The 25,997-nt window shown below is 49.1% G+C and overlaps 2 protein-coding genes and 1 long non-coding RNA gene across 3 annotated transcripts; all 3 read right to left on the reverse strand.

Moving 5' to 3' along the window:
• Positions 1 to 459: 459 nt before the first annotated feature.
• Positions 460 to 11,470, reverse strand: LOC139831154 (uncharacterized). The gene is made up of 4 exons (XM_071820513.1): positions 10,883 to 11,470; positions 10,538 to 10,673; positions 10,182 to 10,466; positions 460 to 554 (listed from the first exon to the last, which is right to left on the reverse strand). Exons 1-4 carry the CDS (start codon positions 11,381 to 11,383, stop codon positions 460 to 462), a joined length of 1,017 nt encoding a protein of 338 aa, XP_071676614.1. The 5' UTR covers positions 11,384 to 11,470.
• Positions 11,471 to 11,508: 38 nt separating this feature from the next.
• On the reverse strand, positions 11,509 to 12,619 carry LOC127328294 (uncharacterized). The gene is made up of 2 exons (XM_051354905.2): positions 11,904 to 12,619; positions 11,509 to 11,823 (listed from the first exon to the last, which is right to left on the reverse strand). Exons 1-2 carry the CDS (start codon positions 12,399 to 12,401, stop codon positions 11,509 to 11,511), a joined length of 813 nt encoding a protein of 270 aa, XP_051210865.2. The 5' UTR covers positions 12,402 to 12,619.
• Positions 12,620 to 17,670: 5,051 nt separating this feature from the next.
• On the reverse strand, positions 17,671 to 19,126 carry LOC127341826 (uncharacterized). Its single transcript, XR_011751413.1, has 3 exons — positions 18,123 to 19,126; positions 17,785 to 18,049; positions 17,671 to 17,701 (listed from the first exon to the last, which is right to left on the reverse strand). It is a non-coding gene; the product is annotated as an uncharacterized lncRNA (long non-coding RNA).
• Positions 19,127 to 25,997: the final 6,871 nt, after the last annotated feature.

A 25,997-nucleotide genomic window follows, 5' to 3' on the forward strand; every position in this document is an offset into this window, starting at 1 on the left:
AACGTATGATTTGTTCCATCAGTTCGCAGTGCTTGGTTACCCCATTTCCCATTTTTTGTGGGTGCGTTGTCTTGGAAAATATCTCGAATCTTCGTAGGTAAGTTTTATTATTCTTTTGCCAATTTATCGAACAAATATAAATAAACGGAATACCTTTATTGGTGTACTCCGGTGTAGGAGAGGACATCAGTTTAGGTTAGCTGCATCTGATTTTTTGGTTTCGCGTTCAAGCACGATAGAGAAGATAAGCTACCTCGGATGGAGGCTGCATGTGGTAGGTTCTCAACTGGAATTTTTCTGACGTAAACTAACTGGAATTTGGGTGAGTGCGTGTGCATATCTTTATCTTCTTTGCCGGTAAAAATAATAAGCTTACTGTACCAGATGGAGTATTAAGTCTTCGTACCCTCTTATGTTACTATTTGGTGTTAATATACCTCTGTTAATTACCCAATTTCTTCATCTTCCATCTGAACCCGCAGACAAAATAGGCCGCAGGCCAGCAACTACAAAAGTCTGTACAATCCGTTGTTTGTTTAGGACAAGAGGCAAATCTGCTTCACACAAAAATAATACCGTCAAATGAGCATGGATGCCTCATAACACTCGAGTATAATTGGGAGAATATGTTGAGTTGGTAGACTAGATTAACAATTAGAAATTATTACTGTACTTTTGAAACAAAAAATTGTAACATATAATATTTTCATCCTTTCTGTCATTTGTATCTCGATCTATATGTAACGTTGACTTTTTGTTACAAGTTGAAGCAGCCACACTGAAATTTAATAATAATAGGTCAGGTGATATGTTCCTTTTTATTCCCTTCCAATGTATACCTTTATATATTCATTTGATCCTATTTGATGCCATTTTTTACGGCATCTATCATGTGCCTTATTCTTTTCAGCTCACAGATATAGTTTGTCAAAATTGGCATATTTTCACTCAAACTCGCAATCGATCTATTAATTAAAAATTCCCGCAGCAACGCGCGGGGCCTTCATCTAGTATTCTTAATGAGTGAGACCAGCGTATATGATTCTACTCCGTTTAAAAGTGAGAGAAGTATAAAAATTATTGAGCCATTTTCTTTTTAACTAGTTGTTGTGGGTATACTTCATGGGTGTACCATCGACAGTGCCTAGATCCGGCAAGCCCGGGTGGCCCACAGACGGTGATGAGGCATGTGGCCCATCGGGCGGCCCAGTTGCTGTAGATCATGAAGGAAGAAGTCCAGCCCAGGATCAGCAGGCCGGATCCGTACCGACCTTAGGAGTAACCCGGATCCATGGAGGCCCATGAGGAACCCGGATCCAGTACGACGTGTATGGAAGGCGGATCCGTGACGTGCACGGCAAGATATTGTACCGTAGCTAGGCTATCTGTAATCCGGCTAGGACTCTCCATGTAAACCCTAGATCCGAGCGCCTTTATAAGCCGGATCCCGGGACCCCTAGAGGGACAACCACAACTCATTGTAACAACGCGAAAGCGCCCAGATAATTCCAGATAAGCAGCAGTAAGCCCTGTCACCGTGCAGGTGTTCCGAAGCTGGGTAACTCGCGTACCACCGTCCCGAGAGCACTCCGCCCTATGGCCCCTACTTCTTCTCCCCCTCGTGAGGATCCCTCCTCCGGGGTACCGTCGATTAGGCAACGACAGTTGGCGCCCACCGTGGGGCATGTGGCGTACGGAGGCCGGGAACCGGGAGGGTTCCGCCATGGGAAGCTACGACGACACCATCGCTGTGGGGCGCGTCCTTTACGCCGGAAATCTGCCGATCGTCCCTCCGGATGAGTGCTGGATTCCGGCTAGGACAAACCCCGTCAAGCTCTCCATCGTCCCAATTGGCGGCATACACATCTTCATCGGGGAAACCGTCGATTCCAACGGAAACCCACTGGTAAGTAACGCAGACGCGACCGCCGCAGAGCTGGACGCTGTCGCGAAGATCCGATCTAAGACGCAGGAGCTTCCCAAGGAAGATTCCGCCTTGGATCTGGAAATTTCAAAGCCCACCCAATCCGCCCCTGAGCAGGAAACAAAGGTGGAAGACCAATGCAGATCCGCCTGGGTCTCCCAGGTGTTAGAAAAGCAGAGGTGCCACTTCGTACACTTCTTGGCCCATACCGCCGGAACCGCCCCTCAAGAAGACGGAGCTGGTCCTGAGCAGGAAGAGGCACCGGAACACAACGTGGATCCGGATCAGGCTGAGCTTGTCGGAGAGAGCGAGACTCCGGTTGAAGAGTCGATTTTGGGCAACCTGAGCCCAATTTCCGGAGATACCCCCTCCATGGAGTCTGATGACTTCGTTCGCAAGATAAGGGAATACGGATACAGTGATCAGCCAGAAGTCGACTCCGCCCAGCCAAAGCAGGTCCTCGCAACGATAGCGGCGCGAGGACAACTGGATCTGAAGAACCAACCAGCCAATCTGACCCTCAACCATCCCAACAAGGATCTCCAATGTCTCGGGTACGACCCCAAAGGGATTCTTCCTCGGAGAAAATCCTGTCAGCAGAGGAGGTGGCCGCGCGAGCAGTTCTTAACACACCTATAACCCCGGGCGACGCCGCAGATCTGGAGGCTCTAGAAACCACCAGAAAGGAGATGCTGGCCACAGCCAAGAAGCTCGCCGATACCGAAGCTGCGTTAAAGGTAGGGAGGGCAGATCATGCAGCCTGGGCGGAAAACTTCGACAGACAGGACCGCGAGATTGCTGCCACACTCGAGCAAGTCAAGAGCATGAGGGCTGAGTGGGAAGTAAAGATGATCTATGCGCAGGCGGAGGCCGATCGAATTGTTAGAGAAGCAATTCCGCCTCGCAGGATACCCTTCAACACGCCCGCAGAGCACCAGCCGCTGGAAACTCCAAAGGACAACATGCTAAAAGCTGCGGAACTACTGCAGAAGAAGGACGAAGAGGTCGATATCAACTATCTTCGCACACTCGTCGCTTCAGCAATGCAGCAGCAAAGCAAGGCGGATACTTCGCGCAGGTTGGAATCCAATCCGGATATCTGTATATCTACCGCGCAGAAGGACGCCCGCGCTGATCGGCGACCCGATGACGAATCACACACCGGATCCTCGGAGCGCAGAAGGAAAGCCAGGGAACACCCAAATCCAATCCCCGTACCATCAAAGATGCCACCGTCAGATCCAAGAAAGGGAAAGGATGCGATGTACTCTGGATGAGACAAATACCGCAACCCCTCTCCTCCGCCCAACGGTTACCCGCGACCCCCTCGCCGCCGTAGTCCAGCCGGAAACACCAGGCCCCCAGGGCATGGTGGGATTGTTATCCGCGACAACGTGCTGCCAAGAAACAGAAACAGGGAGCGCTCGCCGGAACCTCGCCGGAACCAGAACATTGTTCATGAGCCCGAGCCCAGGAGGAGTCGGAATGAGGACCGCGGTCCAGAACCTCGCCGGAGCCGGGACCCAGAGCCTCGCCGGAGCCGTGATCCGGAGCCTCGCCGGAACGACCAGGGCAGCCAGCGCCAAGGCGAAGGCAGCCACAGGAGCCGGAGCCAGCACCAGGAAGGCCGAGGAGATTCAGATGGCGGAAGCAAGAGGTCAGACCGCCCACCTCGCAGGTCTCCCTCACCACCACCTAGCGGTGGCGGCGGAGGTGGAGGCGGAGGCAATGGCCGGAGATCTCGCTCTCGCTCAAAATCTCCTCGCCACGGCTCGCGCGACGCGCGGGACCGCCTTAACGAGTACAGAACCGACTACATTGGTCCGAAGTGCTTTGGCAGGATGATTCGAGAGGAACCAAAGCCAAGGATGAACCTCAAGCTACCCGGAAATCTGAAGCATTATGATGGCACCGAAAGGCCGGATACCTGGATTGAGGATTACTATAATGCTGTAACCTTCGCCGGAGGAACCCCTAACATCGCCTGCCGCATGCTTCAGTTGTACCTTGTAGGTCCAGCCCGGATCTGGCTCAGCGACCTTGAGAAGAACTCCATCTTTTGCTGGTTCGACCTGAAGAACGCTTTTGAGAAACACTTCAGGGGCACCTACAAGAGACCTGCCACAACAAGCGACCTGCAGGCATGCATCCAGAAGAAGGGCGAAACATCGAGGAACTTCCTCACCCGATGGTTGGCATGCAGAAACGAGTGCGAGAACGTCGACAACCGCACAGCAATGCACACTTTCATTGGGGGCTTGCAGCGAGGAGGGTTGCTGCGACACAAGCTAACTTGCATGGTCAATGCAAATCAACTGACGTTGGACGACATGATCACCATCGCCAGCGACCACACTGCCGCCGATGACGACGCAGGCGGTGACCTCGCAGCCACAGCAATCCCCCTGCATCAACAAAAGAAGAACCGTGACAACGGCGGTAGCAGCAGCCATAAGCGCAAGAACCCTGATGACCAGAAGAGTGGCGGATCCGAGATGGTCGCCATGGCGTTTCAACGCGGAGGTCCAGGAGGCGGAAGAGGACGCGGACGCGGAGGCGGAGCCGGCAGGGGTCAGCAGCATACCTCCGAGGTCACTGCAGCCGGATCCCGCGCCCCGCAAACCTATGAGGAGTACAGAGACATGCCCTGCCTAGCCCATCTAGATCCGGTTACAGGGAAGTCCACTCATACCAACCGCAACTGCAAGTGGGTCAATGATCTAAAGAACGACCCGGAGGCCGGATACAAGCGCGCCCGGAAGCACCGCCCTCGCGGAAAAGGTGGCAAGGGCAAGAACAAAGACAAGGAGGACGATAGTTCCGAGGCGATGGATGAGGATGATAACTCGCCAGATCCCAAGGCAGGAGCCGCAGGTAAATCCAATCCATTCGACAAAAAGAGCGTGGGGGCTTACCACACTTTCCTCGGAACCCCAACAGTACGTGCCTCCAAGTCAGCTACCCGGATCCTGAACGCCATAGTTCCGGCTGTGCCGCAGTACGTCAGGTGGTCGGAAATTCCGTGCACATTTGATCGGAAGGATCATCCCGCAATTGTGCCAAAGGAATGCTACGCCTTGGTTGTAAGTCCCCGCATAGACGGGTATGACTTCTCCAAGTGCCTCATGGATGGCGGAGCCAGCTTGAACATCATGTACCTGGAGACTCTAGAGCGGATGAACCTCACCAAGGAACAGCTCAAACACAGCACCACTGAGTTTCATGGTGTGGTTCCGGGTAAGAAGGCAAACTCCCTCGGCAGCATCACACTTCCCGTGGCTTTTGGCGATGTTCATAATTTCCGCGAAGAGAAGATCACGTTTGAAGTTGTGCCCTTCAAGAGCTCCTACCACGTCATCTTCGGCAGGCCCACCTACCACAAGTTCCACGCAAGAGCGTGCTACATCTACAACAAGCTCAAAATTCCGGGTCCTAAAGGTATGATTACCGTATCCGGAGACTACAAAAAGGCTCATGAGTGCGAGTTAGGCGAAGCCGCCTTCGCAGAGTCTGTGATATCCGGAGAAGAGCTGAAAGGCTACAGAGCCGCGGTGGATCCGACCGAGATGCAGACCACCAAGAAGCAGATCTCCGAGCAGAAAACCTCCTTCAAGCCCGCGATAGAAACCAAGAAGCATGACCTCATTCCAGGTGACTCTTCCAAGCAGGTTTCAGTCGGAGCCAACATGGACCCCAAATAGGAAAGCGCTCGTCGAGTTCCTCCGCGCTAACATGGATATCTTCGCATGGCAACCTTCTGACATGTCCGGAGTACCTAGGGAACTCGCCGAGCACTACCTCAACATAAATCCGGGGGCCAAACCAGTGAAGTAAGCTATGCGACGCTTTGGAGATAAGAAGCGCCGCGCCATAGGAATGGAACTAGCAAAGTTACTAGAAGCAGGTTTTGTAATGGAAGTTATCCATACCGATTGGGTCGCAAATCCCGTCCTTGTACCCAAAAAGAACACTGAAATACTAAGAATGTGCATCGATTACTCTGGCTTGAACAAACATTGCCCGAAGGATCCGTTCCCCTTGCCGCGCATTGACCAAGTCATTGATTCGACGGCGGGGGCGGAACTTCTGTGTTTTCTTGATGCGTATTCCGGGTATCATCAGATCCGGATGAAGGAATCCGACCAAAAGGCGACTTCATTCATTACCCCGTTCGGTACTTACTGCTATGTTACTATGCCCTTTGGTTTGAAAATGCAGGTGCTACCTACCAACGCATTTACGATGCAGCGGTGCTCGAAGGACCAAATTGGCCGGAACGTGCACGCTTACGTCGACGACATCGCGGTCATGACCCGGAAAGGATCCGACTTGATCAGCGACCTCACAGAAACCTTTGACAACCTCCGTAGGTACAAGATGATGTTGAATCCGCTGAAGTGCGTCTTTGGCGTGCCAGCCGGAAAACTCCTTGGCTTCATAGTCTCTCACAGAGGCATTGAGGTTAACCCGGAAAAGATCAAGGCAATCCTGTGCATCAAAAGGCCAACTTGTCTCAAAGATGTGCAACGACTAACTGGTTGTGTTGCAGCAATCAGTAGGTTTGTTAGCCGTCTTGGCGAGAAGGCGCTACCTCTGTACAAGTTGCTGAAGAAAACAGACAAATTTGTCTGGGACGACGCAGCTGACGCAGCTCTTCGAGGGTTGAAGGAAATTCTCACCTCCCCACCTATCTTGGCAGCTCCAGCAGAGTCAGAGCCAATGCTCCTTTATCTGGCAGCTACCAACAAAGTCATCAGCCTCGTCATCGTGGTGGAGCGAAAGGAAGAAGGTCATGAATATGACGTCCAAAGACCTGTCTACTACATTAGCGAGGTGCTGACGGAGTCAAAACAAAGGTACCCTCACTTTCAGAAGCTAGCCTATGGAGTGTTCCTGGGTAGCCGGAAGTTGAGGCACTATTTCCAAGAGCATCCAGTAACAGTCGTGAGCAAGGCTCCGCTGTCTACAATTCTCAACAACGCTGACGCAACAGGACGTACGGCTAAATGGGGCATCGAATTATCCGCCTTCGACATCGCTTACAAGCCCAGAACTGCGGTTAAATCCCAAGTCTTGGCAGATTTCGTCGCAGATTGGACAGAAGCTCCGGATGCAAGTCTGGAGCCGGAACCAGAAACATGGATCATGCACTTCGACGGATCCAAGCAGCATCAAGGCTCAGGAGCCGGAGTCACCCTGAAGTCCCCTACCGGAGAAGAACTGCAGTATGTTCTGCAGATCCACTTCGAAGCTACTAACAACATGGCGGAATATGAGGCCCTACTACACGGTCTGCGCATCGCTAAGGAAATTGGGATCAAGCACATCATATGCTGTGGAGATTCCGACCTGGTGGCACAACAAGTAGCCGGAACCTGGAACGCCAGAAATTCCGTCATGGCGGCCTACAGAGACGAAGTTGATGAGCTCGCCAAGTGCTTCCTCGGATACGAAGTCAAGTACGTCAGAAGAGACGACAACACAGCGGCAGACATGCTATCCAAGCTCGGATCCGGCAGGAAACAAATTCCGCCTGGCATTTTCCTGGAGCATCTCCGGATACCCTCAGTTAAGGGCGCTAACCCGGAAAACCCAGAGGTGGCAGTGTCTCCGGCTAGGGAAGTGATGGCTATCATTCCGGCTTGGACACAGCCTTTCCTGGATTACCTCATCGATCAAAAGTTGCCAGAGGACGAGGTCCTCGCACGACAGATCGTCAGACGAGCAAGAACCTACACAATAGTTGATGGACAGCTCTACAAACGAAGTGCAGCAGGGGTATTTCTTAAATGCGTCTCCAATCAAGATGGCATTGAAATCCTCAGAGAGATCCACGCAGGGGATTGCGGGCATCATGCCGCTCCCAGATCACTCGTTGCAAAAGCTTTTCGGTTAGGTTTCTATTGGCTTACAGCTAAAGAAGACGCTGATAAAATAGTCAAGACCTGCCGAGGTTGTCAGTACTACGCTACTCAACCAAATGCTCCAGCCCAAGAGCTGAAGACCATACCTATCACCTGGCCGTTTGCGGTCTGGGGGCTCGATATGGTTGGTAAGTTAAAAAGATCATCTCCTGGCGGTTTTGAGTACCTCCTGGTCGCTGTTGACAAGTTCAGCAAATGGATCGAGGCTAAGCCAGTGAGAAAAGCCGACGGTGCTACGGCACTAAAATTCGTCTGCAGCCTCGTGATGAGATTCGGCATCCCACACAGCATAATCACAGATAATGGCACAAACTTCGCTCAGGGAGAGTTAAGGGATTATTGTGACACAATGGGGATCCGACTGGACCTTGCATCGGTGGCTCATCCACAATCTAACGGTCAGGTTGAACGGGCTAACGGTCTAATATTATCAGGAATTAAGCCGCGCCTTGAAGAACCGCTGCGACGAGCAGCCGGAGCTTGGGCTGACGAGTTGGAAGCTGTTTTGTGGAGTTTACGAACTACCCCTAACAGATCAACAGGGTTTACCCCATTTTTCCTGGTATACGGATCCGAAGCCGTGCTTCCCTCCGACATCATCCACGACTCACCGCGAGTTTCCGCCTACAATGAAGAAACAGCTGACGAGGCCAGACAGCTATCTGTGGACCTGATCGAGGAAGCTCGGAACTTAGCTGACCAGCGTTCCGCCATCTACCAGCAGAAGCTCCGACGCTATCACAGTCGTCGAGTTCGGAAACGCTCCTTCATGGCAGGAGACCTGGTCCTCCGCCTTCGACAGGTGAAAGACCATAAGCTGCAATCTCCATGGGAAGGACCCTTCGTCGTTAGCAAAGTGCTTCATAACGGGTCGTACTACCTTGTTGATTTCCGCGAGCTAAGGGATAGACCTGCTAACTGGCACCGGAAACGCAAGCGTGAGGATCCGGATGACATCTACGATGAAACAGATCGCCCTTGGAATATCGCACAGCTACGTCCTTTCTACACTTAGCATATTTTTTCCGAGTTATAAACTCTGTAATAGTTATACATGATCAATGAAATAAAGCTTATGGTTCACTCTTTGAGTCTTTTACCTCCTTTACTTGTTCATTTTAGATCGTGTATGTTTTTTCCGACTAAAACCGCAGAGCTGGATATTTCCGCCTAGGCGTGTATGAAAGTTGTGATTTTCAAAATCGTCCTTTAGGACGTAAGCTTAAGTTTTCTGATTAAGTTGTTATCTGTTGCGAACTCGTGGATTCCTAGTAGCGATTTCCGGCACCTATGCTTGGGGGCTTGTTTCCGCGGTTATGGACGGACTGCCATTGGGCTTCGTCGCCGCTGGCGAGCGTTTCCGGCTAAGGTTTTCCGGCTCGTGGAAGGTCAAGCGGGCAAGCCGGAAAATAACGAAGTCAGCACTTGCTTTCCGACACAAAACGAAACATGCACATAATATTTAACGGATAGCAGGATAAGTGTTTCTGCCCCATGCATAATCGTTTCGTTCCTAGCTACTTAAGAATTTAAAGTCTTATTACAAACCCTCGCTGGGGCCAAAAATGATGCATTGTTTTTCCCGCAGGAATAAAAGTTTTCACTCCCCCTTAGCCGGAGAAGTCTTGCCCTCTGGATCCTGTTCCTTGGCGCCTTCGGCCGGAGAAGACACGTCTTCTTCAATTTCTTTCTCTTCAGAAGCAGCGGTGCTGGTCTTGGGTTCCTCTTGGGGAGCATCCTTGGAGCTGGTCCAGGTAAACTGGGTTCCGGATTCCGCAGGTCGCGCCTTCGCCTCGAGTTCCTCTTGAAGTTCCGCTTCTAAGGGCTCGTCCGCAGGGAGGACGACCTTGTCGTAGAATTCCTCGTGCCGGATCCTGCGCGCGATACGGGTGTCGTAGCCGCTCACTGCATCAAGCAGCGCGCCGACATCCGCATCCGGAGGAACGCCCGTGGTCACTTCATCAAGTTCAAGACCCGGAGTATGTGCTAGGCACATGGTCAAGGCCATTGCAGCTGCGCCTCGGGCTGAAGATGCTTGCAGATCTGTCACCAGCTCCGGCAGAACATCCATCTTACCAATAAGCTTGCGCACGTCGCAAGTGCGGCTCCTCTTGATGTTCAAGTTATAGCATATCTTGCGGGAGGCGGAGATGAGATCTTTGCAGTCATCGCCCGCGAGTTGCAGAAGGTCGTCCCGCGGGAACAAATTCCGGCGCCGTTCCGGGTACCCAAGCGGCTCTGCATAAAAGATAATCAGGATATAAGCATGCAATTTGAGCGCAAAGTAAAAAAAAAATCGGAGCAAATATCTTGATAAGGTTCTGATATCATACCCAAGATGTTCTCATTGAGCAAGTCCCAGTGCTGCTCCGCCGTCTCCATATATTTCCGGAGTCCATTGAGCTCTTTTTGCTGCCTCCTGATGGTCTCGCTATCAGCATTCTTTTTCAGCTCCAGCTCGCCCTTTTCCCTGATATGCTCGGAGTTTCTCTCCGCCAGCTGCTTTTCGGCCTGCTCCCTTTTAAGTTCCGCCTCCTTTAGTTTCGTCTCCAGCTCTTGGTACGAGGAGCGCAGGTTCTCAAGTTCAGACGAAGCTGTTGCAAGGGAGGAGGATGCGCCTATAATAACATAAGTTAACAGCAAATCTAAAGTCGGAATTTGGTTAATGACGAAGAAGGCGGAAACCAACCTTGGGCGTCCGCCAGTTGTTTAGCCAGTTCTGCATTTTCATCCTTCAGGGTCCGGATATTTTCCGCCTGACTCAGAGTAACGCGGCGCTGCAGGGCAATGTTCTTGTGCAGCTCGTAGTGCAGCGCCTGCTGTTCCTGTAAAATTTAAACAGTGCAGGAGTAAAAATTCCGCCTGTAGAAGTGGTTTCTTTTAAAGCATCATTGCCGGAACTTTTCCGCCATAATGCTTGGGGGCTACTAGTCCATTCTAAAAAACTTTCCCGGAAGTAATCTTTCTCTAAGCATCTAAGCGCTAACTACTTTTTGAGTTTCCGCCTACATGCTTGGGGGCTACTGGGGAGTACCTTTTGCTTGCAGATAAGTTGATCGCAGAACTGGCCAACGTTTTTCTTGAAGTCCTGGATTTCCGATGTCCTGGAATCAGGCTTCCCCCAGGCGTTGTTCAGCATGGCGTTGAGCAGGTCTTGTTCAAGCTCCCACTTCTCCGCTTCAGTCAGCTTGTTGAAAAACTTAGTGGCATACGCCTTGGGGGTGGAAGTGGTGTCAGCCGGATCTCCAAAGTTCTTCGGAAAAACGACCATGTCGCCAGCGCCCTCTCCAGCTTTCTCGGAAGAAGTTACTTCAACCTCTCCTTGGCCTTGTTTTTCCGCCTCTTCTTGGGCAGGGCCTTTGGCCTTAGGATCTTCTTCGCCCGCATGCCCGCTGCTAACCGGAATTATTTCCGGTGGAGTGTTTGCGGCAGGTGGGGGAGATGGATCAGCCTGAGGGGGCGACGGTTGGGGAGTTGGGTGGGAGACGCTTGGTGGAACTGGAGTAGAGGGACCAACAGCCGGAGATTTCTTCATGTATTTTGTGATGGGCTCCTGGCTGGTGGTCCGCGTGGCAGCGGTTTTCGGATTCCTGCAAACAAGTGAAAGGGTTTAGACAAGAGATAATTTCGCTAAGTTAAAATTGCGTCATGCTCGGAAACTTACGGGGCGCCGGGGATGATGGGGTGTGTGCCCTGGCCAGCTGTCGAGAGCATTCTTAGACGCGCACGCTCCGCTTTCCTTGAGTCTAGCGGAGGTGGTTTTGTCGTCTTCGGCTTCTTGGCGGAGGCCTCGCCGCTAGCTCCGGCTTCAGAGCCGGAAGCTTTGGCGCGGGGACGCTTTGTAGGTCGAGGGGCCGCCTTGCGGGGTGCCTGGTCCTCTTCCTCCTCGTCGTCTTCCGGAGCCTCCTCCGCCGTGTCGCCGGTGACGGGGACGCGAATGATGGTGCGGAAGTTTTCCTCCGCCAAAGTGTTGAGCTGGAAGGAAAATGAACAAGAGTTAGAGTTAAACATCAAAAACTTGGGAAGTTTGAAGCAACGGAAAGAACAAAGCTTACCGGAGGACACTGATCGTTCGTGTAAATATCCTTGAACAGTTCCGGGACCTGTTGGCCCCTCGGAATCTTCACCAGCGTCTTGAACCTTCTCTTCAGAGAGTCGGCCGGAAGATCGTGGCGGGTAACCCGGAGAAGATCATCCGCCCCAGTATAAGCGCACATCAGGCGCGCGTTGTAGCGTAGAGGCTGGATTCTCCGGGAAAACCAGCTAAGTGTGAGCTGGGCTCCGGTCAGTCCGTCGTGGACTAGCCAGGAGATTCTCCGCGCGGCCTTCTCCAAGATCGGAGTCAGGGCGAGTGAAGGGACGAAGCTCCAGCTTGCAAGTTCTTCCGGAGGTTCGTTGACAAACTGGGGCAGGCCTTCGTGGACTTCCGGGACTGAAGCATTCTTCTCATAGAACCATCCGGCATTCCAGTACCGGACGGATTCATGCGAGTCGTGGGGAGGATACATGCGGTTAGGGCGGAGCATAAATGTCATGCTTCCGCAGTTCACCATTGCTTTGTCCTTGGTTTCTTTCTTCACCCGGAAAAAGAATTGCCACAACTTGACATCTGGCCGGATCCCAAGATGTCCTTCACAGAGAGTCACGAAGTTGGACAAGAGAAGGTATGAATTTGGGCAAATGTTGTGGGGCTGGAGCCCGTAGGTGTTGAGGATGGAGAGAAAAAATTCCGAACAAGGGAGTGAAAGTCCGCGTTCCACCCAAGCCTTGGTCATGACAATTTCTCCGGCTACGGCTTGGGGACGTCGGAGTCACGAGTGAAACCCCAGTGTGTGGAGATCATGCCCTCGTTCTGGAGCTCTCTAAGCTCCACGTCGGTGGTCGCGCAAGGCCACCATTGACCCCGTTCTCCTTCGCGGATCCGGGCCTTGGACGCCCTCTTGTTTTCCGCTTCCTGCACCTTTGCTGCCATCCGAGCTTGTCCCTCGAGTTCTTCTTGGAGCTCTTGGAGGGTAGGGATCCGGCCTGGAGCGGTGCTGGAAGATGCGGAAAAAGGTTGAGCTAGTCTGATGTCGGAAACATACGGTGGCAGGAATGATATGGGATCCGGGCATATGGGTTCTATTTGGTTGGGATCCGGGCTACTCGAAGAGCTACCAGTACAAAGTGACGATTCGAGTGGCATGCTTCCGGCTGCACCCATACAAAGTGTTTGAGTACCCGGATCACTAAGTCTATCTTCTACACTAGGTTGTCTTCTACAAGGCCGGCGTACTTACCGCTAATGGCGCGGTGGCTCGACGGAACTCCGGCGAAGATGAGGTCGCCGAACTTGAAGGAAATCGTCCCGCGTGACCACGAATCGGCGGCGGAGCGAATTTCTCGTTCAAACGTGGGCATCTTGGCGCGAGGGGAGCCTTGGTTCGGCGGCGCGCGAAGTTCACCGTGGCGAAGCTCGCCGGAATCGAGATCTGGCGGGCGGAGCGGCGCGAGGAGGAAGACGATGTGGTGAGAGGGGGTGAAAAGAATGGATTTTTACCGGGCCGCGGAGTATTTATAGGCCGCGCTCGGAGATTCGGGATCCGGATCCAACGGTGGAAACTGAACGGTCACGCCGTTGGATGGATGACACGTGTTTAGGTCAACTGCGGTAAAACGACGTGGAGGTAACTTAACCCTGCACTCCCGAAAATTCCGGCTGAAGATTTGCATCTGCGAAAATTTAGCGCGGGAAATGAGGAAGTTGTGCGCGGGAAATGTGGAACTTCCGTTGTTAAGTATGATCTGAAGATGAAGGATTTCCGGAACCGTTTGAGTCTTTTAAGATTCCGGGTAATTCCGTGAAGATAAGTTGTCTCTCATTCAAGCAGGGAGTAACCCGGAAATGTTCTTTGGAACGTCGATGGATGAAGTCCCGCGGGATGGGAGCATTTTCCGGCTATAAGTTGAAAAAAGAAGAAAATGCAAAGTTGGAGCTCTTCAAGTTTCTCCGCGTTACCAACGTTTGCCGAAGATCATGATGGACCAGCAAGGCGGAAACTGCAGGCGAAACTCGGAGAACTCTGGGGGCTACTGTTGTGGGTATACTTCATGGGTGTACCATCGACAGTGCCTAGATCCGGCAAGCCCGGGTGGCCCACAGACGGTGATGAGGCATGTGGCCCATCGGGCGGCCCAGTTGCTGTAGATCATGAAGGAAGAAGTCCAGCCCAGGATCAGCAGGCCGGATCCGTACCGACCTTAGGAGTAACCCGGATCCATGGAGGCCCATGAGGAACCCGGATCCAGTACGACGTGTATGGAAGGCGGATCCGTGACGTGCACGGCAAGATATTGTACCGTAGCTAGGCTATCTGTAATCCGGCTAGGACTCTCCATGTAAACCCTAGATCCGAGCGCCTTTATAAGCCGGATCCCGGGACCCCTAGAGGGACAACCACAACTCATTGTAACAACGCGAAAGCGCCCAGATAATTCCAGATAAGCAGCAGTAAGCCCTGTCACCGTGCAGGTGTTCCGAAGCTGGGTAACTCGCGTACCACCGTCCCGAGAGCACTCCGCCCTATGGCCCCTACTTCTTCTCCCCCTCGTGAGGATCCCTCCTCCGGGGTACCGTCGATTAGGCAACGACACTAGTTGAATGTCCGTGCGTTGCTACGGATCTCACTTAAATTTTATACAGAAATAATAATGTTTTTCTTTAATAAAATTATAAAAATCGACATCATATGCATAGAAAACAACAACCTAACATTTATATCTTAAGACTGTGTAAAATGGGCAAATAAAATAAAATATACATCCTCAATAAAGTTTGTTCATTTTTTCATAAATGTGTATATTTCGTGCAATGCCACACCAATGTTGCTTTTTTGTATCTTCTTCGCCCATTGTTTTGGTGATTATATACTCATTATGCATTTTTTTTTGTATCTTCTTCCCTATCCTCAGCATGCACAAGAAGGGGCACACCTTCTTCCTCATTTCATCCCTCTCATTTCCATCGGCTTCTGCTCTTCCTCTTTTAACATAAATTTATGTGATTGTTTACGCTGATCATGATTAGAACTTCACACACCAAGTCACATGTAGATGTGCAACCAAGAAGATTATAGCGCACCACCTCGAAGCTCTAGTACCTGCCGACACCAAAGTCGAAAAGCACACCTAGCATCTGGCATCCACACCACGACGTGCTAGCTTTATGCATAATGAAGGGTAGCAAGTATATACTCCGTTAGTGATGGTACTTGGCAAAAATAACTACATGAAGTACCGTATTTTCCACAGGAAATCTTTGCATAAGCATTTTGTGAAGATATCCAATACAAAAATTATTATTATTATTATACCATCAGAAAAATAATCTCAAAAATTAAAATATACATGTTATCGATATTTTCTTGAATGCCCTGGATACTGGTTGATAAGTTGGGTCTTAAATCTTTCAGAAAGAGTGTCCCACTATTATTAAAGTCCAAGGATTTAAACATTTATGTAGCTCGCGATATAGCTTCATTAGGTAAGATCACTTCAAAAGTAATATAACAGAATAAGTGTGCAGATTTATTATGTAATGCAGGACTGGACTATCAATAAAAAAAAGAAGCTGAGTTTTAGTTCATACCACTTGAATAGCTGCACAGGAATCTTCTTAGCTTGTTCATCACACTAATATCACGTTTCTTTATCTAGGACCAATTCATCCTAATTGGTCCATGGATGACCCGTGTGCATAGTGAATAAGATCTGAGACATCATACACACAAAACTGGATTTATACAGAGTAAGCAGTGCAATATTTTGCAGATGAGCAAATCGAGGTGTAAAACAGCGATGCTAATAAATGGATAGATGAGTTTAAAAGAAAAGACAGAAAAGTGTCAGTAGTAGTAACACTTTTTTTTTTGGCAATTTAGCAGCATCCCTGTAAGTCTGAAAAAGAACACCAGACATAATGAGATGAATTCAGAATAGCTTACCGTTTGAATAAGCAGAAATTTCATACATTTGGAAAAGCACATTTTTTTCTGTGAAGTGACCGACCAAGTAGCCTGTAATGGAGTAGATCCATGTAATTACCAATTCCAGCCCCCGCTCAGCCGCAAACCATTGTTTGTATTCCTGTCATTTCTCTCGTAGATGTGCTATACTTCTTCATCCTGCAGTAAAAGAGAATGGATCAACTAAATTGTATCCTCACATCACAACCCCAAAAGTTAAATCATGCACATCCGCTCAGTTATCCGATCTCCTGAACTCTTGACACTATCACGAAGTTGCCTCGGGGTCGTCAAGAAAATGATGGGAGCCGATGGCAAGCGGCCTGCCAGGGCAAACGAACTGTGTGGCGGAGCGGATAGCAAGCTTACTTGAGGACCAGATGGAGACAGTGTCATCAGAGGCAGAGAAGCTCCTCTATGTACTCTGTGCCGAGGTTCTCCAGCTCTATCAAACTATCACGCCCTCCGAACGCCGTATGTCGACGGCCTTCGACTTCTGGGTCGATGTCGCGGCCATGGCCGGCCACCTGTGCATGGAGTGTTCGATTCAAATTGAGCCATGGCCGGCCATCTGACCCATGAATGCACATATACAGGAACGGTGGGCATCCATGACCGATGCTCACCCTGGATCGCATGAAAATGGAAAAAAATAAGTACAATCCCATCTTTTAATATGGCATATCATACTAACTACGTCTAGGCTATTCATGAGGAATGTGTAAAAATCAGTATTAATATTCTTTTTGATGATGGGATGTTAAAATGGCGATTTTTTTTTAAATAATACGAATTAATTATTTAATTCCAGGACTATCACGCGTTTTCAAAAATCTCCAAAAGTGTGACTCGGTCGGCCTGCCGCAGGCCGATCGGACAGCAGCACACCGACTGGGTGTCGGCTGCACGTCCACCCAAACTGGTCAGACTCGTTGGTCGATAGCTGACCAACTGGACAGCTAGAGACCAACTGGCCTCCTACAAACCAACTGGCCTGCTAATATCTGATTATTTGCATGAATGTATTTTGCTTCGTTTGCACGACGCTTAGGGTTAGCTGAAGACACTTATGGCGCCATTTTTAAACGTTACAACATACTGATACATAGTTCATACATAATGTCTGATACATAGGTGATGCATACATAAATGCCTGATACATAGATACATAAATGTCTGAGACTATGGACGGCGTCTGGGGTTTCGTGGGGCTGGCGTAGCACGGGGTGTCCAACCAAACCTGTCCGGGGCCCTGGTTATGCGAGCAGGGATCCAGGACCCGGACTCGGGGTCGTACTGCGTCTCCTGTGTGGGCTCTGGTGGAGGAGTCTGCATACCGACATAGTTCTGCTGCGTGCTGTAATAGTCCATGTGCTCAGGATCCTGATCACTAGCTCCCCATGAAGGATTGGACGCAGTGTGCTGCGTGTATCCTGTGCCACGAAACATAAGTGATGTCAAACTAAGTGGAGTATAGTCTATATGAAACACAATAGCTAGAATATTACATACCCTGCGTGTATCCTGCTCCTCCCATGAAAGGGGCCTGCTGCTGCTGCCACTCGTCGAAAGCAGCTTGCTGCTGATAGTCACCGAACATACCGCGCTGCTGGTACTGAAAGTCGTCGACGGAAGGAGTGTGGTGCTGCCACGACGAACCTCCTGCCCGGTCAGGAGGTGGTGGTCTGAGTGTCGCCGTCGGTGTGAGACGTGGTCGTCGCTGCTGCTGTGTGGAGGGCCGCGGTGGAAGGAGGTGGCGCCGAACGACATCGGAACTACGGCTGCACGTGATAGCCGAGTAGATCCCGCGTAGCTTGTCCTTCATCCTGTAAGTCTGCAGTCAGCTGACCCTGAAAAATCATGGTAGCACATAAATTGTAGAACCCAATAGATAAACGACAAGTATGATGGTGGAATAGAAAGTAGTACGTACCGCGTGCTGTCGACCGCCGGCTGTGGACTGAGTCGGGTACATATCGTGCATAGACGCATGAGGCGCCTCGGCTGGATCAGTCGGCGGGATGAGGCGCACTCGCGTGGCTGCAGTGTACCTCTGCAGATATGCGTCAAACTCCTGTGGATCAAACTGCTCATCGTTCGGCCAGACGTGTGTTGTCGCACCATCCCACTCAGCAACATACGAGCCAACGCGCTGAAGCCACCATGTCGAGGAGTGGTTAGTACCCTTCCTGTTGTACCTGCAGAAAATAATTGTGTTAGTTAGCCGAACCATGATGAACAATCTTAAACTTAGCGACGCTCAGAACTTACTTGTGGACGTAGGCAGGGAGAGGTGCTATCCAATTGGATTAGGGTTTACCCTTGTGGCGTGAGCAGCCTCTCCAATTGTAGCAGCACGAACAACACGCAGCAGCTCAGCACCAGCACCAACCCGCAGCAGCAGCTGAGCCCCTTACACCACCACCAACCTCCACCACTTCATCACCATTGCTGCTAAACAGCACCACCAATTGTCTCCAAACCCTAACCATCTGTAGATCAGGCTTCCCTCAACTAATAGCAACAAAATGGTGAAGTTTTGGTGGCTAAATCAGTGGAAATCTGAGAAAAACAGAGTGTTTTTTCGAGCTGTTCTTCATGCTCCCGTCGAACAGGGAAGAGAGGGAGGAGAAAGGAGGAAGAGGAAAGAAGAGGCCGGGGCGACGCGTCTGCGGGCGGGCAGGTAAGGCCATGTTGAGGTCGGGTCGCTACCGACCGATTGGTCAGCAACTGCCCGACAGGAGCTGTCGGCTGCCTGCCCACCTCTTCCACTATGTTGTACTGTAAGGGAAGGGGTGCCAACTCCTCTTCCACTATGTTGTACTTTATTAAAAAATCCGAGAACGAGGCGGGAACATATGGCGGGAGAAAAGAGTGGTGGCGGGAGATAGTGACGGGAGATACGGGCGGGAATTTTTTTACCGAGTGTGCCGTAAGCGGGAGATATGTGTGGGAAAATATTTGCCAAAGAGGTGGGAGGAGTTATGTGCGGGAAAATATTTGCGGAAGAGGTGGGAGGAGCCCTAAACTAATCCTAAACGTAACCATGCAAATATTCCTAGCCCGGTCGGTCGATAGCTGACCAACTAGTTTCTATTAGGCCGATCGGCTTGTAGCTGACCAACCAGGCCTGTTGTCTGACAAGCCAGCGGCGGCCGGCACCCTATCGGTCTACTACAGGCCGATCGGCCTGCGGCAGGCCGACCGAGTCACACATTTGGAGATTTTTGAAAACGCGTGATAGTCCTGGAATTAAATAATTAATTCATATTATTAAAAAAAAATTCGCTGTTAAAATGAGGTACAATTCTACCTTTTCGATGACAATACTGAACATGAACGCTGAAGTCGTTTTTTCCAATTTAGAATTAGATCTTTGGAATTGAAGTGAAATTAGATCTAGTTACAGAAATTCGCCTAAATGTGGGATATGAAACCAGCTCAATAATTTCAATTGTAGTATTAAGCAATCTAAGAATACGTCCCACCTCTCACCTCATGTGCTTAAACGACTTGTGTGGTTGGCACCTCAGTGTCGTCCAAATGCAAAGCGTGCCTAGTTCCCTTTGTTCCTGGAGCCTAGGCAAATACCACCATGATAAATAGAAAGGTCTCGCCAAACTGCAACCTTTCATCTTGACAAGATGAAGCCGGAAGCACAAGAAATACCCAAAACCATGTAATCTGCAATGTCAGATTTCAGAAGTAACACCGGTAGCACCAGATTTAGAAATCGAGCAACATGACAATTGATCAACATCACATGGATGTAGGTGTTCACTACCTTAAGAAGTAAAACTAATTAATTTGGCTACCACTTCTACACGATGATATTGACTACAACCCTGAGGAGGTCACGAGAAACTCACGCATGGCTACGTGCTAAAAAAGTGCACTGGTTCTATCAATGAAAATCATCAAAAGATTACCGAATTGGGATTATGAAATTGTTGTTATAAAGTGATCCCTGATTCTTCCTTGTCAATAGTTTAACCTTCAATATGCTTAATAAGTGAAATCAATACGATGAAAATAGATTCAATCTGCAAGGAGAAATTCCCATAAAGGGGAATTTTAAAAGCTTCAGAGAAATTTCAGCAGTAGATTAATAGATCGGTTATTCCCAAAATTTTCACCAATGCAAAAAAAAGCTTACTGGTTGGAAATACAAGCTTACTGTTTTTTTCTCTACACTCTAGCTATGAATGGCACAAGAAAGTACTCACAACTTTGTGACGAATTCAGTATCACCCACATTCCATTGAGTACCAAAAAGTAGCATCAGTCCGTGGTTGACGAACTGTACCTTACTTTGGTTATCGACACCCCTAGTGTGCGCCCGCTCTTCTTTTTCACCATTCCTCCTTCATGTCCTATGAAATTGACAACACAAGCTCACATAACAGCTCATGAGGAGGCCACATGAAACGTACACATATCTAGGTGATCACATGACATGCATGCCATGGAGAAATGGATTCAAATTGGCGGAGAGCTGGTTCATGGCTTGAAAATGCACAAACCGAATATGTCTCTTCTGCATTTTTTTCAAACAGATGACATGCATGAGGTTGCTGCCTGCTGGGTTGGTTGGGAAACAGAGGCCGTGGATGCAGAGGAGGCGGGGAGGGAGTTGGAGAGCGTTACGATCAAAGTGCGCCAACCTCTTATTGACCTCATCGTTGACCTCTTTTCGTATCATGGCCAACAGGTTGGAGTCGCAGACGGCACGTCGATAGCTAGCAACTCTGGCCGGCGCCCCATCTCCTCGAAAAGCTACCGCTGAGAGGGGAACCAAGCCACCCTCATGCGCACCTCCCGGTGGCAGAGTTGCAGAGCAGGAGCGGAGGCCGGGAACCGGCTCGAAGCAGGAGTTCACATCAGGGGGAGCGGCGTAGGCGAGGGATTGGTACGGGTTCTCGGCATAGGTGGCTGGTAGTGGTGCCAAAGCTCTAGGGGTGGCGGCGCCAGTTCAAGGGTTGTCAGGGAGGGCGAAGACCACCAGCCTCCTCTGTACCTCACCGCAGCAATTCCTACGCAGTGGCGAGTTCTCCGCCCCTGCTCGTGCGCGAGCACAACATGGTGGCCGGCTGGCATGCGCGTACTTCCTTGCATCCTAAGCGTCGGAGGAGCGGCAGGCAGTGGGAGGGATGGCCGGCGAGGTGGGTGGTACGAGACGGGGTGATTAGATCGAGAGGGAGATTTGTATTCCGGGAATGACGTATGTGACCGGCAAGAAAATATTTCCTAATTATTTTTTTGATTAGCATCCACAGGGATACTTTCCTAGTTATTTTGTATCCTAGTCACCGTGAGGGAGAGGAGCACCAAGTCAGGAATATAAAATATCATCTCATACCATATCCTTGAGCGTGATTGATGTTACCATAAATACCTTGAGCTCTAACTTGATCGGACGAAGCTGAGATAGGGAGAATAGATTAGAGGGTCCAGATTGTTTTAATGACGACCACCAAAGTGCGTTGAGTGTCAAACGACCAACTCCCATTTAATAGTAAAGATATTCACTTCGTTAGTGGTGGAAGGATGGGGACACAAATACTTCCTTCACCAACCATGAGTATTTTTTTACCCTTTCAATTTTCTATGCCAAAATAATTTGAGAACTATCTATGTCTTTCAATATTAGCTATACACCTTGTGCTTAGAGTGTCAAATATACATATACACAAACACACACTTTGTCACATTGGATCCAACTAAATATTTTTTGTTGCAGAATTTTGACTTTTGCTTTCTCATTTGTCATTCCGTGTGTACTCGGTAGCCCATATTTTTAGTTTAGGTATGCACCTGCTTTTCTTTAAAAAATCACTTTGAAAGATTATGAATAAAATCAGAGTGCTTACTAATAGGAAGCAGTATTTAATATCTACAAAATATGAAGTTTATGGTATGTGAATTTTTTTATTTATGTAGACAATATTTTCATTGTTACAATAAGTCTGCTCAAGTAGTTTAACTTTCTTCCATCTTATTATTGTGCACATCTCTTTTTCCCTCATAGAATGCATGGATATTGGTAGGGTTGGAAATGGATTAGATATAAAACAGTACAGACATATTTTCTTTTGAAATGGATACCAATACGAATACGAACCGGATGCCGTAACAAATAGGAATAAGAGTATTACTATTCTAATTTATATAGTGGACAGATATTTATGATACTCTCGCAAATATAGCATATCTAGTTATTTCATTTTATTAAATTTATCTAAAGTAACATGAATTAAAATTAAAATATGTATAGTTCATGGCAGCATCGGCGAACGCCTTGCGCGGGTGTAGTGGGTTGGAATCAAAGAGGAGCTTCATGGTGAGCGCGACGCTCGATGTGGTGGCTGCAATCGTGGAGATCACCAACTTACTATTTCCTCATGCTAAGTTGATTTCTTGTTGGAATAGAGTAACCAATATACATATATATGGTACCATGAGCATTTGGATAGAGACAACTAGCACGCCCCTAGGGCCTAGGCCTTGTCATTACAATTACCAATGGAATCCTGTTCTCACCATATTATGTGACCAAGAAAACTTAAATAATATCTATTGACCAAGGTTAAGGTTAGGGTGGAAAATCCGGTGGGAAAAGACTTACTAATTAAAGAGATATTCGTATCCAAAATAATACAAAATTGTGCTACAAAGTATCACAATATTATTGGTGACAGTAAATTTTCAGTTGAAATTTACAATCATTTTTTCTTAATGCATAAGACCAGCATATATGATTCGACTCCATTTGACTGTGAGGGAAGAACCAAACCTTAATGGGTGATTTTCATTTAAGTATTCAGGCGGAGCTACGTGAGGGCCGAACTGGGCCACGGCCCGCCCATGATTTTTCAAAAAAAGGCCTCTATACCTATGTATTGTTGGCCCAATTTGGTAGAACTGGTACAGCCAAGCGCCCAAGCCACCTAGCGACCAAACATCAAACAATGCCACCAGCCTCGTGCATCTATTCTGGTTCTGGCCGAGCCATCTTGGGTAGTGAGGCAAAAGCCCAATAAGAAAATGGTCCAAGTAGACCCAATCTTTGGTTGCTTCGATGATTGCCGTTGGTAGCATGTACTCCTGCGGAAACTCAATATTTAGTACTTGGTAGGACATATATCTTCGCTAGTCTAGCACCTGTGAATTTCTTTTTCCCCATTTTTAGCTATTAAATAGCATGATATTTTTACTCAAATTGCCTCAAATTATTATTTTTTTACCCAAAAAATCCCCAAATTTTTAGTTATTCAATTAATTTTGTTTTCTCTATTTCTGGCCCGCCCAACTTTTCCGTTGTAGCTCCGCCACCGAGTATTCTCCCACATCAGTGGCAAAGAGAGGTGGACACCAACGATCACCCCACAAGCCATGAATATTTTTATTGGAATTTTTGGCATGTGTAGGTGAGCTTAGGCTGTCTGTTGAGGTTTCACCTCTATCCTCCTTCCAACTTCCCAACAGGATACAACTACAAGGCTATAATAATTACGGCAATAAATAAACAAGGCTATGATAATTGTTATAGAAATTTATAGCTATAGTTCGACCGGTCTGAAACGAAATATCTTAGAGCTATAATAAATTTGCTACAGAAATTTACCATATTTTCTTCCTGATATACTCCTCTCCCTTTCTCTCTTGGGGTATAAGATTCTATTCCATTTGAAAGCGAGGGAACGGTTAGAATAAAGAAGTGGTTTTCTTTTTGATATGCTCTTCGGGCTTCCTCCCCAAGATGATATTGCTCTATTTGCAATTGGGTGAATGGCTCAAAGGACTGCTTTGGTCTTAATAGCGATAGTATACATGACTAGCACATTGCCCGTGCTTCGCTACGGAATCAGAATATATTAAGGTATGATTTTTTTGAATATATTGCCAAATTGCACATGATGTAATATTATCTAGGATTGGATGGTATTTTCTTACCCTGAACAATGTTTAGATAAACCTATTTTATTTCTAATATATTCCTCCTCGAAACAGGTTTTCGCCCCGCTATATTAATATAGCACACACCGATACAACATAGTAGCCATTGTTGGGGCAAGCAACACAAGCACACCCAAAAGAAAACACAAAAGAAAGAAAAGAGAAACTAATGTCAAACGGGTCAGATCAATGAAAACGGGAAAGCCTGGCAACCCCTGCGCCCGCCGGAGAATTCCCACCGCGCTCCTGGCACTCTAAAGCCCCGCATACCAAGCATCACCTTCAAGAAGGGATGCAACGACGACGCCGCTGCTGCCCGGAGTGGTCCTAGGGTTTCCCCCGGTACGCACAAGGACAAGGGAACAAGGCTTCACCCAACGCCCTTCAAGAAGGAAGGGTGGCGCCTGCGGGCGTCACCGCGTCGGTGTCAGCAAGGCCGACAGGGATTTCTCTCGACCCTTGCGACCCCGCCTCGGACGCTCCATCGTGCTCCACCACACTCGCCACCCACCACCATGCGCCACCAAGGCCTTGCAGGCACCCCCGCCATCTCACTGTGACCAATGAAACGGGGTCCGCACAGACAGGAAGGGCCAACCGGGAGCAGGAGGCAGCACGTCAGCAACCACGTTGGAGGGAACCACCTCCACCACCACCTGCGGATACCAACCGGACGCATCGACCGGAACAAACCAGGCCCACCTGGCCCAGCCAAGCCCAAGCGGGCTCGTGAAGTTCCCGTCTCCACGCCGCAGCGTACGTGTCGCCGACCTTGCCGCCCCCAACTCCAGCCGCCCCTCCGTCCGCCAAGAGGAGCACCGCCAGGCAGCGAGCCGGCCCGCCCGAACTCAGCCACGGCCAAGGAGCCGTGCCACCTCCTTGTCACCACCCGCCGCCTGGAAGGATTCGCCGCCGCCGGAATGATATGAAACTGAAATAAAATTATTTGACGCGGCTTTTTTTTCTAGATTATCCACAGAAGCTTTGATTCGAGCATTAGACAGAATCAGCCAAACTAATGATGAAGAACTCATTCATCAAGTAGGTTTGGATGGTAAGCACGGTCCATGTAGGGGCGCCGCCTTCTACGTGTGGCGGAGCCGCTACCACACTGGTGGGATCTCGCACAGCTGTGTCCCGACGCTGACGGTGGCGAGGATCTCCACAAAGCAGAGAGCCACAGACGCAACATCGACAGGATGTCCACGGAGGCACTCAGGCACGGACGCGATAGCGCCAGGATCTCAATGGATCTGCAGCCGGCCGACGGCGGGACATGGGCGTGCTGAGACCTGAGAGGCAATCGGAAACTTTTTTCTTTGAGGCAGTCACATCGTGCTCGATCGTGAGAGCCGATCGTCGTGGAGTTCCATTGACTGTGCATGGATTGCTGTTCAATTACTACTGGGCTTTGCAATCTTGGTTTTTTATCGCTACATAGGAGGCCTGGGTGGGAATACACTTACCGCTTTGGTTCTTCCGATCGTAAGCGCGCGGGAGACCACAGACGGGATGCGACCTACGACGTACCGGTCGTATTCAGATTTAATAGTAAAGATATGCTTGGAAGATGTGCTCCAGCATGCCGCTGAGCACACGCAAAAGTCATGTGCCATCTCTAGGAACACTGTACCTGATTGGAATATCTCCTTCACCCTTTGCCAGAAGCTCATCCTCAAAAGTATATACCTGTGGAACCATTGTCAAGAACACCACCAGTTGGGATTGCAACAAACATCAGGATTTTTGAAAGAAAGATGAGGTTCTCCAACATGGTGATCTTCAATATTGCCCTCCTGGTTCTATCCTCAGGTACCCTGTAGATATGAAAGGTTTTATCCATTTTAAATGCACTTCAAACTAGTTCCGGTCCATACATCCAAAGATGTAGAAGTTATACAGATGTGTCACTCTATAACATTTGTTTCCTACTTATTATATTGACAGATCTTATGACAGAGGCCAAGTGTTTTTCTGGGACACTTGGCAAAGTAATTTTTTAAAAATTTCCTTTTCTTTTTTGTGTTAATTGTGATGTAAACCACCTTTTTGAGTTGATCTTTTGCCTCTCTTTCCCGCCGCTTTTGTCGGATTTTTTTCCGGCAATAGATTTGTAGGGTAGTATGAGGCCAAGATCCGATGGGTAGCACACAAGGGACACAACGATGTATATAGATTCGGGCCCACGGA

Source organism: Lolium perenne, chromosome 1, assembly GCF_019359855.2.
Source record: "Lolium perenne isolate Kyuss_39 chromosome 1, Kyuss_2.0, whole genome shotgun sequence".
Classification (NCBI taxonomy): Eukaryota; Viridiplantae; Streptophyta; class Magnoliopsida; order Poales; family Poaceae; genus Lolium; species Lolium perenne.